Genomic DNA, 12,158 nt, shown 5'->3' on the forward strand with positions numbered 1-12,158 from the left:
TTATTTTTTCTTGAAAAGCTTGAAGAGTTGTTTCTAAGTTTACAAGCAAACTAACTTGTAAAAGTTTTCCCTGTTCAAATTTCTCATACATACGTTTTTCTTTGTTATAGTATCGAACTTCAAAACCGACCGTAAATGGGAAACCATGTATGGCTTCTGAAATGAACTTCATTCTACGAAAGCCAATAGCTTTTGTGACAGATGGGTCTCTTAACCATCTTAATGGGTAGTCAAAACGATAGCCTTCATGCTTTACGGTATCTGTCTCAAACTTTTGACCGACATTAGTAAAAAGTTCATCTAATGGTTTAGTTGTAGCAACTCTTGAATTTTCTTTTTCTATTGGAAGCATATTTTATCTATAATAAAAATGTCAAATGAAACAGCGTCTATGAGAGAAATACAACACAACCGACAACTCATTATGCAAGCTCTAAATAAGAACACAACAAACTTTTCAAACTATTCTAAGATATCTGAGTCATTGAAAGAAGGAAACTTAAAACTGACATTAAACCCAATGACAGATGAGTTTCTATTTCAAGACAATAAGAACCATACTGTCTGTATAAATCCAACAAAAGGAACTTTAAACGAGAAACCTATAAATGAACTTCTTTTGAAAGCAGATGTTGACAACAAAGCTGACAAAGAATATGTAGACGATGCAATAGCAAAAGAAGAAGAAAGAGCTAACAATGCTTATGCAACAAAAGAACATACTCATCCTGAACTAGCAGACAAAACATATGTTGACAATAAAATGTCAAGTGAAGTGACAAGAGCTGAAAACGAATATTCTAAAAAGACTCATATACATTCTATATCTGAAATAACAGACTTAAACGTTAGCCTTGAAAAGAAAGCGGATAAGGAATATGTGGCTAGTAAGTTAGAGAAGAAAGCAGATAAGGAATATGTGGATGAAAAAGATAATGAAATTATAGAAAGGGCTGAATGGTATCATGAATGGACATCGAAGATTTTAAAAACTAAAGCCGATACAGGATGGGTTTCAGGATGTTTAGACCTTAAAGCAGATAAAACTTATGTTAACGATGAGTTAGAGAAGAAAGCAAATAAGACTCATACACATACAAGTTTTACAACTGTTGCTATAGAAAGTATTGAAGGAACGGTTGAAGAAACTGGTGGGGATGCATTATATTGTAAACCTCCTAACTTTCCACAAGGTTTAACATCGGATGACAACATAACGACGATGAGAAACATTAGATGTAAAGATGTTTATGTCATGAAGGATGAACATAATATTAAATTCACTGCTCAAGATTTATATGACAAGAAAGCAGACAAAACAGAGCTTCAAACATTAAAGACAGAAATACTTCAAACATTATATCCTATAGGCTCTATTTATACGTCAATGAACTCTACCAGACCAGAAACAGTTCTGGGTTTTGGAACTTGGACTCAAATAGTCGACAGGTTTTTGTATTGTGCAAACTCTTCAAAGGAAACAGGTGGAAGTAAAACGATTTCAGGTGAAAATTTACCTGCACACAGTCACTACATAGATTTAAGTACATCTCAAGCAGGTTGGCATAAGCATAGATATTGGGATTGGTCAGCAATGACAAAAGGTAAAGGATATGATGTTAAAGACAACGTTAAGTTTGCTATAAATTGTTACTGGAGTAACACTGAGGGAGGAGGAAACCATACACATCACGTTTCAGGATATACGCAAACAACGGGACAAAGTAAAGAATATATGCCACCTTACATGACAGTTTACGCATGGTATAGAATTGCTTAGTCGTCATTTTCAACTTCTTTAGCATATTCGTCAGGAGTTGTCTTATATTTGTTAGAAACTGTCTTTGAAAGTATACCACCTTGAACTTTGACAAGTTTGAAACGAGGTCTGACAATAGTAGTTTTATCTTCTGCTTGCAGTGTGTACATTTTGCCATGTTTGCCTAAAACTTCATAATATTCTCTTGTATACTTTCTTCTATTTTTACGAACACGAATGTGAGTACCTGTCGGGTTCCCATTGTTGTCATAGTCAATAGTATTTTCATATGGGTCGCGTTTAGGTATTTCTATTTTTACTTTGTCACCTTTCTGAAGTTTGAAGCCCGGCATTCTTTTCTTGTTTGTCTCTTTTGACTAAATTATTAAATATATAGTCTTTCTCTAAGCCAGGGTTGTTTTTCATTTCTTCGGGGAGTGTTTCCCAAACCTTTTTTGTTTACGGCTATTGTAAATATTTAAAACTTGTCTCATCTTTGCCATGGAGAAGTGTCTATATTTGTCGTCATATGACATTTCATTTGCTTCACCACCTTGTGGTTGGTTTTAAGTCTCTTAACATTTTTATACAACCGTCAATGACACCAAGAGCAGAATGGTTTTGGTCGACAATGAAATATTGGTTTACATTTTTTGAACGCAGATAGTTTTTTACATCATCTGATTTGAAAGAACTTTCACAGTCAGATGTCAGTTTTGTTGGATGGTATTTGTCAACGAATATTGTCAAAGCAGTTTTCACATCTAAAATATTTTTGGACCATAATGGTATGGCTTCACAGTATCTTGTGTTTTGACCGACAAATATTAGCCAGTATGGTGGTCCATCTGTTCTAACTCTCGGAATGTTTTCCAAGATATCCATAAAACCAAGCATTTGGTGTTGAACTAAAGATTTTTACCATGAGTGCTTTCTTTGTCGCTTTAGAAACATAGGGGTCCTTGTTTGGATTCGTCATTTTTAACCCATAAGAAATGGGTTTATTTGGCGCATTAGCAGGAGTTGCATCCAGATTTTTGCCCGCAGTGGGAACAATAGCCAGAGGTGTATTTGGAGTTGGAAGGAAGATTTTGAGTACATTAGGTATACTGAAAGAGAAAGCACAACCTATTATACAAACTGTACAAAAGGTTGGGATGTAGCACGAGATGCAACAAATCTTATTCCAAATCCTGAAACAAGAGGAAAAGTTCAAGGATGGATGGACAATGTAGGAAGACAAGCAGGAAACTATTATAACAAAGCAAATGACTACTATAACCAAGCAGGACACTATATGGACCAAGGTGAAAGATTCTTTAACAGAGGATATAACCATGCACAACAATGGGTAAACAATAACCAACCTCAAACCGCCTCAAACGTGGGGAATGTAAAGTTTTTTACTGAGATGAAATGAACAATACAGCATTGAGACAAATGGGTTCAAGATGGATTTGTCGGCTTCCAGCAGTTACACAACGTGTTTGTCAAGTTCTTCCTATACCTCAGGAAGTTTTAGACCGCTTAAAAAACCTAAACAACCAGTTGAAAACAAACCAAACTAAAAATTTTTTACTGAGATGAAAATGACCGAAGAAGTTGAAACGGTAGATTTGACACCACAAACAAAAAGTTCAGAACCATTGTCAAAACCTGTCAAAGAACTTACAGATGAAGAGAAAAATTCAATAATAGAAAGTGCCAGGTCTGGAAATACAAACCCTAACTACAAAGTCACTTTTCATAAAAATGGAACGGCTAGTATCTCAAAAAAGAAACAGACTCTCACAAATAAAATATTGAAGTCTGAAGGAGCTTTCGAGACAACAGATGGAAAAGTTTACTTCACTGACCAACAGTTCATTATAGAACATCTCATTGACTTAGAGTCGAAATATTCTAAACTTTACAACAAACACAAAAAGTTGAAAGGAAAACAAAAACAAATGGCATATGATATTTATGAAGATGTTGACGACACAACTGTTCCTGCAAGTGAAGTAAAGTCAGAGAAACCGAAAAGTGACGAAAAACCGATAGAAGAAGAAAAACCAAAAACTGAAGATAAACCAAAACCAAAGTTTAGTTTGGAAACTAAACCAAGTCAACCTTCATTAGCTGGTATGGGTTGGCGTCAAAGACTTATGGCAGCAGGCGGTTATGTAAAGTAAAGAAAAAAAATATTTTTTTATTTTATTTGAAATGTACGCTGAGTTTGTTGGAGAAGACCGTTGGGAAACTTGTTTGTTAGATGAGAAATATGAAATGGCATACCATTTTAAAACAATATATTTTTACATATATTAAATGCTTCAGGTTGAAAAACAAAGAACAAAAGTAGCAGATACAAAACCGTTAGACTATATCTTTACAAATGCTGGTAGGACTATTTCAGATGAAGAAATTTCATCCCGAGCATACAGGTTTGACTATCCAATTCGTTGGCTTCAAAGTCCTTCAGATGCAAAGGCAATAGCATTTAGAAGAGTTTTGTTTTCAAATAGAACTAACGCATTTATGTTCGCAGTATATTTTCATGGGCAGTATAAAGGTCCATTTCAATAGACAAATTTGACGAAATGAGAATCTTTACAGTTCGTTCAGACGAAAGTCTTGAGAAAACTCTAAATGACTTTCAAACTCAAATGAACAAATATTATTGGGAGTTAGTATCCCTATCTTGGGTACGGCGGCACTGCGTTCCACCTTACCCAAGATAACGGTTTGACACTTTACAAAACCGCTAATGTATATTTTACAACACAAACACAAACACTAACTTAACCTTAAATATTTACAAAACCACCAACCACTTCACCTCACCAACATTTCGCTAACGACTTCACTAATGAAAAAATAAACGTTCTCACTAACGTTCCCACTAATGTTCTCATTTACAAAAGTATTGCAGCGCTTCCCATTGCTGTGCTTCACACAATAGTTCATATTCTTCAGTATCGCTGCTGTCACTCCAATCGTCAGAGTCAAAGTCACTGTCAAAATAAATGTTAGTAAGTTTTGACAAAGCTAATGAAACACGCTTACCGTTTGTATCTATTGCTTTTATATATCTCCCATTATGTTTGTTGTCATAAATGCTTAAACTAACTTTACCCTTTCTCCCTCGTATCTGATAGAATGTATTTTCACGAGGAACGAAGAACAAGTTCTTGAACTCATGACCGTTGTAGTTTGTTATCTCAATAGTTTTCGTCATTACATCCAAATAAAAATTTTCAGTAAAAATAAAACTAACGTTAAAAATTTCTCATAACATAAACGTTCTCATTACTTTATAACTCTCTTCCTTGGTTTCTTTTTAGTTGCTTTCTTCACGTCTGTCTCCAACTTGACTGTCTTTCTTCTTCGGCCGTAATGATACCAGTTACTTCCACCAGTCAATGGGTCAAATGGTCTTTCGTAAGGGTTTCCATACATTCCATAGGGACCATACGGAAGAACTACTGGTGGAGGAAGAGTTCCATCGACTCTATTTAAATGCATTGTTTCACCTTTCATCTGGTCATTAAAGTCTTTTGCGTGTTTTGCAAACTCATCGTCCTTTCCTAAAGCATTTTCTGACTCAGTCGCAACCAAATTGGATGCTTTATTTATGAGTCCTATTTTATTTAATCTTAACTTCTTTGCAACCCAGCCTCCAATCTTTCCTTTATTTGCATCTAATGTCTTCGAAACTCTTCCTCCACTCATTTTATTTACTGCGTCATAAGCTCCAAGTGCTTTTGCTCCAAATGCTAATGCTTTTGTTCCCATTGCGCCTAAAGCTGCCCAAGCTACCATTTACACCATATTAAAATCATCTCTCTTCAATATTATCTCATAAAAGTTCTCGTTACTGGAGAAAGTCAATGAAACATAAACATTCTCATTCATAAACTTCTTTCTTATATCATCTATTCGCTTCAAAATGTCTGAACAATTGCTAACATCTTCTACAACAGTTATTTCATCATGAATGACCTTCAAGAACAAGCTCATTTAATATGCTATTAAAATCATCTCAATAATGAGTCCATCCTTTCCATCTTTAGGTAGCACAACATCTTTCATTGAAGAAGGTTCGACAAGTCTTATGTTAAACTTACTGACAAAGTTTGTTATACTATAATGCTTCGGTGGCGAATACATGTAGTTTGAAAGACATAATATAGATTCTTCAGCAAATTCACTTATACTGGATTTTATAACAATGTTCTCACGAGACCAAATACCACCAATTGACAATCTTGTAAGCAATCCTGCTGAACCTTCAACTGTAAACGTCGATGGTAACATTCCACGAAGGTCATCTATTGACATCTTTGAGTCACTGAATTTAAATATTTTCTTAAAGCAATCGTCATTATCTAACCATGCAATAGCTTTGAAGTTTTCATTCGAATATACATCTGCTTCATTAAATGTAAAACCTGACTTCTTTGCAGAGATGACTTTAAAATCTATTGAGTTTGTTTCAAAATTATATGCTATGCTAACTTCTGAAGGTAATGGATGTCCTTCCGCAGTCAGTTGTTCTCTCACTACCGTTTGAAGCTTTGTGTTAAAAACTTTCATGTCATCTCCTGTGTCTAGGTTCACATACACAGCAACAGGAAAACTATCTTGCTTCTTTGTTTCATCATTATACCTCAAAACATTAAAGTTCTTCAATAATATTGTTCTTCCTGCTGGAATACTTCGAACCTGTCTGATTTCAATAGCTTTCTCACCTCCTACATACTCTACCCAGTGCCTTGGATATTCATAAGTATACTGACTTTCTTGAATTTTGGTAGGTTTCATCATAACGTGTTCATAGTATATCTTTATACTCTTGTCAGTTAGACTCGGTGCTATGTTCTGAATATTTCTGACTTGCATTTTTAATGGAGATAAAATGAAGCATTTAATACATGACGTAGATGAAGACATGAATGAAACTACAGACAAACTTAACTCTTCTCTCATTCTTCCTTTCAGTAAGGACTATGAGTTCTGTTCAAATGGCGTTTATTTCTATTGTGGAAAGATGGGTTCAGGTAAGACATTTAATTTAATTCGTCATATACTCATAACAGAACGTTTAGGAAATGACTCATATTATGACCAAATCATTATATCAGCAACTTCAGACTCTATGGACTCAACAGCGAAAACATTTATGTCAAAAGTTCAAGCCTCTGTCGTTAAAGTTCCAGACAGTGAACTCATTGAATTTCTTCAACGTTACATTCGACGTAAGAGGAAATATTATGCCATCGTTGAATTTATACAGTCAGGAATGCAAAAGACTTCTGAGGAGATGGAAAGAATTATTGACAAACACCACTTACGTCAGTACTCAGGAGTTTACGATATGAAACGACTGACAAACTACATTCTATCAAAACTTTCAAAATACCCCTTCAAAAAATATCTTCAAAACACTCTGCTCGTTTGCGACGACTTCGCCGGAAAGGTTTAGTGTCAAAACCAGACTCACCATTAGCTAACATCATTACTAAAGTCAGACATTACCACTTAACTGTAGCAATACTTATGCAAACATGGAGGTTTTTAGCTTTAAACATAAAACGTCTCATAACTGACTTCGTTATCTTTCAAGGTTTCTCACGTTATGATATTGAACTCATTTGGAAACAGTCAGGTATAACATTACCTTTTGAAGAAATTTGGGAAGCATATAAGTCTCTCATCTCTCCTCGTTCATACCTTGAGATTCATATCATGACTAATACCATTAAAGTCAAAAATATTCCATGGGAACGACCAACATTGTTTTAAAGTTTAACCTTCAATTGACTGATGGTAAACAAATTCCATGCATCTCTGTCGCCATTTCTGTTAATATTTTTGCTGTCATTCATATCATCCACTTCCCATCCGTTAGCTTTTGAGGATATGCGTTAGAATAGCTGTTCTTAAATGAAGGCTTTTCACCTTTGAGAGCATAAACTCTATAACTTTCTGCATACTTTATGTTTGAACCTCCTGAGCCATCATTGACATAAATTTTTATAGGCTTCCACCCTTTGTTCATGTTCCTGCTTCTTCCCTTAGCTCTTTTGTTCAGTAGTTCTACATCTTTATACACAGCTCCTGTCTCAGTGAATTCAACAATATTTTCATTCGTTAGCTTTACATTCAAACCCTTGTCGAGTATATTGTTCATTTCATACATATAAAAGGTTTTTATTCTATATGAAATGAGAAGCAAATCCATCTTAGCTGGTGCCGTTAATGTTCCAATTGAACCAACATCAAATGTTGACTCACGAACGACAAACAATATTGTCATAAAGAACTATAGTTCAGAGTGTTTGAAAGAAAAAGAACCAGAACTGAAATCCGTGAATTTAAACTCAGCTTCAAACGCTAACGCTACATCAGATGTTAAGTTAGAGTATCCACCACTGGACCAAATTCTTTCAAGAGAAGCCAACGACAACCCTTACACAAATGTTCAAACAAATCCTTCAGATAACGTAGACCATTACCTTCTTCAGTTATACCAAACAATTTTACTCAAAGACGATAAGAAGCTTTTGACAAATCTTATAAGCAAGAACCAAATAATTCTAACAAAGGAGGACCTTGAAAAGTTATATCACGAATAACAGGGAAACAATGTGTCATTGACTATCTCGACCCTGAAATCGAATGCTGTGGTCAAACGCCACCATTCATGAAAATAGGTAACATCCGCATCATTGAAACACCAGGAACTACAGGAGTTGAGTTTAAGTATAAATATTCGAACGAATATACAAAACTTTCAACAGAATATAAACTTTGTTTGAAATATGTTTTAGTAAATTAAAGCAATTTGTAATATCTATCCAAAACTTCTTCAACAGTATCGAACTCATCTTCATAATGCAAACCTAATCTTATTGACTTGGTGCAGTTTTCACTAACACAATATAGCGCTTTGCGCTCGGCGCCTTTGACGCCTTTTTCTGTTCTCTTGACTGACATAACTAATTCATTTGTTTCATCAAACAGCAACAACCAAAGTTCATGACCTAATACATAACATTCATACTTTATATTTTTAGCTCTGAGTTCTCTTGTAAGCTGTTGCATTTAATATTTTCTAAAAAGTCAACTTCAACAGTCATTCGCACTGGTGCCTTCAGTTCTACAGGCTCGCCTTGAAAGTCAACAAGTCTGAATTGCATGTCTTTCAAATTATGAGGACTAATGCGAATCCATTTACCTAAATGAGTTGCTATGACAGGAACGTTTGGAATGAACATTGAATTGACTGCATAACAGAAAGACTTATATTTACTGAACCTTTACTATTAACTCCTGAAATGCCTGTGACATTAGCTATTTTAGACTCAATGTACAAACAATTACCATAACATACGTATGGAACAGATTTCATCTCAATCGTTTTGTCAACACTTTTCAAAGGAAATGTCATATGGTATGCACCCAGAAGCAATTGAACTCTATGACTCATTCGTGTTATCTTAAACTCCTTTGCATAACTGAACTTCAAAACTCCTGCAATAAGTTTAACATTCATTAAGTTTTCTTCGTTATCCTTGTTTATTGTAGTATTTATGAGAGCATTTAACACTCCAGCTAATGTTTCCATCTTATATTCTACATTATTGTGAAATCTTATTTCGTGCTTCTTTCCATCTATTTCAAACTCCATGAAATCTGTTTCATCTGTTATGACAAAAGTTGCGATAGTATTGAAGTCAACAACTCTGAAAGCAAGTGCTTCATTCTGAAGACCTAAGTTTGTTTGTAGCTTTACTGTCCGTATTCGTTTGGGTCTGTACTTTGCAAATAGAACAACATTTTATTCTCATTAAAATATGAGTATAGCTGCATATGCGTATGAAGCTGACAGAGCTAAACGTTTATATTTTGGTCAATACTCTCTCACACTTACTGACAAATATATTGTTATCAGTGATGGAAATACTGAGAAATACATAACATGGAAGGACTATGAAAAGTTTGACCCTATTTTAACTCCATGTACTTGCCATTCATTGTAAATGGTGAAGTTGTCATGAAGAACGACACAACAGTATATAAGTCTGTATATGAAGCGTTAGAATATATGTTGAATTATAATCCCGAAAGATTTGACCCAAGCACTACACCATGTGCAATGCCTTTTATTAAGGACGGTGAAATCGTAAGAGTTCCGGATTCAACGGTTTACACAGCTGTTCAAAACAGTTTACAAAACATTTTAGCGAATATCTTTAATTCAGAAACTACAGAAATAAAATTACCATATATAACAGATGCTAAAGAAATTAAATCAAAAACGACAACATTATTTACGTCACTTAATGATTTAATGACTTATATCATTAATATTCCTGCACCAACTACAGCATTTGATCCAAACTCGACGGTTTGCAGTGTACCTTTCATTAACGACAGTTCATTAATTACTTTAAGGGATTCGACAGTAAATGAATCATTAAAGGCGTCATTAATGAAAATCATTGATTTTAATTCATTCACGAATACATATAATTCATTCATTAATGTTTCATATGCTTCTAAAGAAGGTGAGCCAAAAACTATCAATAAAGCGGTGTATGAAATAAAAGCATCAACGACGAAATTGAATTCGTTAACTTTTGACGGTGATAGTTTCGTTAATGACATAACATCGGGGAAAACAATTTTAACGAAAGAATACTTAAAATCTCATGTTAGTGAGTTTCGTTGAAATTGAAAAAGAAGGTGGAATTAAGTTCGATCCACTGAATTTCATTTTCAGCTTAGCGAATGCGGGGGTTAGTTTCGCTGAAATGGACAACAATACAGAGTGAAATAAATGCAATATGGACGTTTTTGGGGTCAAAAGCGGGAATGGGTGAGCTTGTAAATGCTGCAAGAACATTAGGTGAAACAGGAAATTTTGTAGATGGTTTTAAAAGACTTGTTTCAAATGTTTTAACAACACAAAGAAATTATTTAGATATACCGTACATAACGGACGGATTTTCGACAGATAGCAACAAACCCTCCGGTTATGGCTGCGTTGATGATGGTTAGAGATATAAAACACGTAACGACGGGAACGAAGAACATGAACAACAGGATACTGGTCGGGTTATTCGAGACATTAAAAACGTGTATCGAAGTTATTGATTTATTTAGAGGTGTTAATGATTCAATTTCAAATCATTCTATAACCCTCGATGAAGAGAATAAATTAACAGATTATATATTCGTCATTATTGCAGAATTAATGAAGAGAATAAATGAAAAAGGAATTGGTGATATCATTAATGTCAGCGATGTAATGATGAAAAGAAATTTTGACTCATTATTTACAAAACCGAAAACAGAATATAGTCTTTATGACGTAATTACCGAATTAATGAAAAAGATTAATGATAATAAGAGTTCTGGCGGAAGAGTTGAATTAGAAGTGAATGATGTTAATGAGAAATTAGCCGAAAAAGCAAACAAAAATGAGCTTTTAGCTCTGAGTGATAAAGTCAAGAACCACGTTCATTATATAACTTCAGACGAACAGATTATAACGGACTACCATGGATATTTAACACGAAGTGATGAAGCGAAGACAAAAAATGTTAATGAAAGAAGATATAAATACATTCGTGCTAAAGGTTATGACATAAGCTGTACTGTACAGTATGATGTAGCTAAAGCACCAGAAGCATTTGGTTATACCGGTGAAATTTATGCCTCTACTTTCAATGTTAACGGTGTATTAGTTGAACCAAGATTTACTTTGAGAGTTAAGGCAAAAATAACGTTTGAAGATGCTATTAAAAGTAAAGCTGACAAAGTTGAACTCGAAGCAATGAACAAAGTTTTGAAATCTCATAAACACAACATCTCCGATATAAATGAACTTCAAGCTACATTAGACAGTAAAGCTGACAAGAACCATACACATAAATCCTTCACTACTGTTAGAGCAGACGACATAATATTGAACTTTGACCTTGGTTCAAGTGCACCATTAGAAAATCCAAGTACAAGCGTAAAAGATACTCTTAACAGTTTAGATAAGAGTTGCAGGAACATTGAAAGTCATGCCAGAAACTTTGAAGCATATGAACTACCAACAATGTTAGATAAGAAAGCAGATAAAACTTATGTGGATGCAGAACTAACAAAGAAATTTTCGAAACCAGATACAATGACATTTACAACAGAAATTATAAATGGTGAACCAGCAACTCCATTTGAATTTGTTAGAGGTCTTCAACCAGATACTTTTGAATTTTTCTTGGATAATTCTATTGAACTAACATTACATTATAAAAGTGGAACAAATGCAACATTTCATCCGGGAGATACATTCCAAATGGTATTTAATGACATAAGTTCTTTAGAATATGTTTATAGAGTTATGAGCATATATGATTTA

General features: G+C 34.3%; 4 protein-coding genes and 2 pseudogenes across 6 annotated transcripts, besides 1 other annotated feature; 3 read left to right on the top strand and 3 right to left on the bottom strand.

Moving 5' to 3' along the window:
- Positions 1 to 805: 805 nt before the first annotated feature.
- Positions 806 to 12,158: part of a mobile genetic element that runs on past the window's edge.
- Positions 3,349 to 3,933, top strand: TVAGG3_0520840 (phage tail repeat-like family; the record flags this gene model as incomplete). The annotated part of the gene is made up of 1 exon (XM_051237210.1): positions 3,349 to 3,933. The coding sequence occupies one exon, from the start codon at positions 3,349 to 3,351 to the stop codon at positions 3,931 to 3,933; it is 585 nt and encodes a 194-aa protein (XP_051095034.1).
- Positions 5,051 to 5,473, bottom strand: TVAGG3_0520850 (protein of unknown function, DUF4107 family; the record flags this gene model as incomplete). Its single annotated transcript, XM_051237211.1, has 1 exon — positions 5,051 to 5,473. The coding sequence occupies one exon, from the start codon at positions 5,471 to 5,473 to the stop codon at positions 5,051 to 5,053; it is 423 nt and encodes a 140-aa protein (XP_051095035.1).
- TVAGG3_0520860 (uncharacterized protein) lies at positions 5,762 to 6,337 on the bottom strand (the record flags this gene model as incomplete). The annotated part of the gene is made up of 1 exon (XM_051237212.1): positions 5,762 to 6,337. One exon carries the CDS (start codon positions 6,335 to 6,337, stop codon positions 5,762 to 5,764), a length of 576 nt encoding a protein of 191 aa, XP_051095036.1.
- TVAGG3_0520870 lies at positions 9,157 to 9,583 on the bottom strand (annotated as a pseudogene). Its single transcript has one exon. A coding segment is annotated over exon 1 (427 nt).
- On the top strand, positions 9,601 to 10,378 carry TVAGG3_0520880 (annotated as a pseudogene). Its single transcript has one exon. A coding segment is annotated over exon 1 (778 nt).
- On the top strand, positions 10,785 to 11,594 carry TVAGG3_0520890 (keratin-associated protein family; the record flags this gene model as incomplete). Its single annotated transcript, XM_051237213.1, has 1 exon — positions 10,785 to 11,594. A coding segment is annotated over one exon (810 nt), but the record flags the coding sequence as incomplete, so codon positions are not given.

The sequence above is a fragment of the Trichomonas vaginalis genome, chromosome II (assembly GCF_026262505.1).
Source record: "Trichomonas vaginalis G3 chromosome II, whole genome shotgun sequence".
Lineage (NCBI taxonomy): Eukaryota > Parabasalia > Trichomonadida > Trichomonadidae > Trichomonas > Trichomonas vaginalis.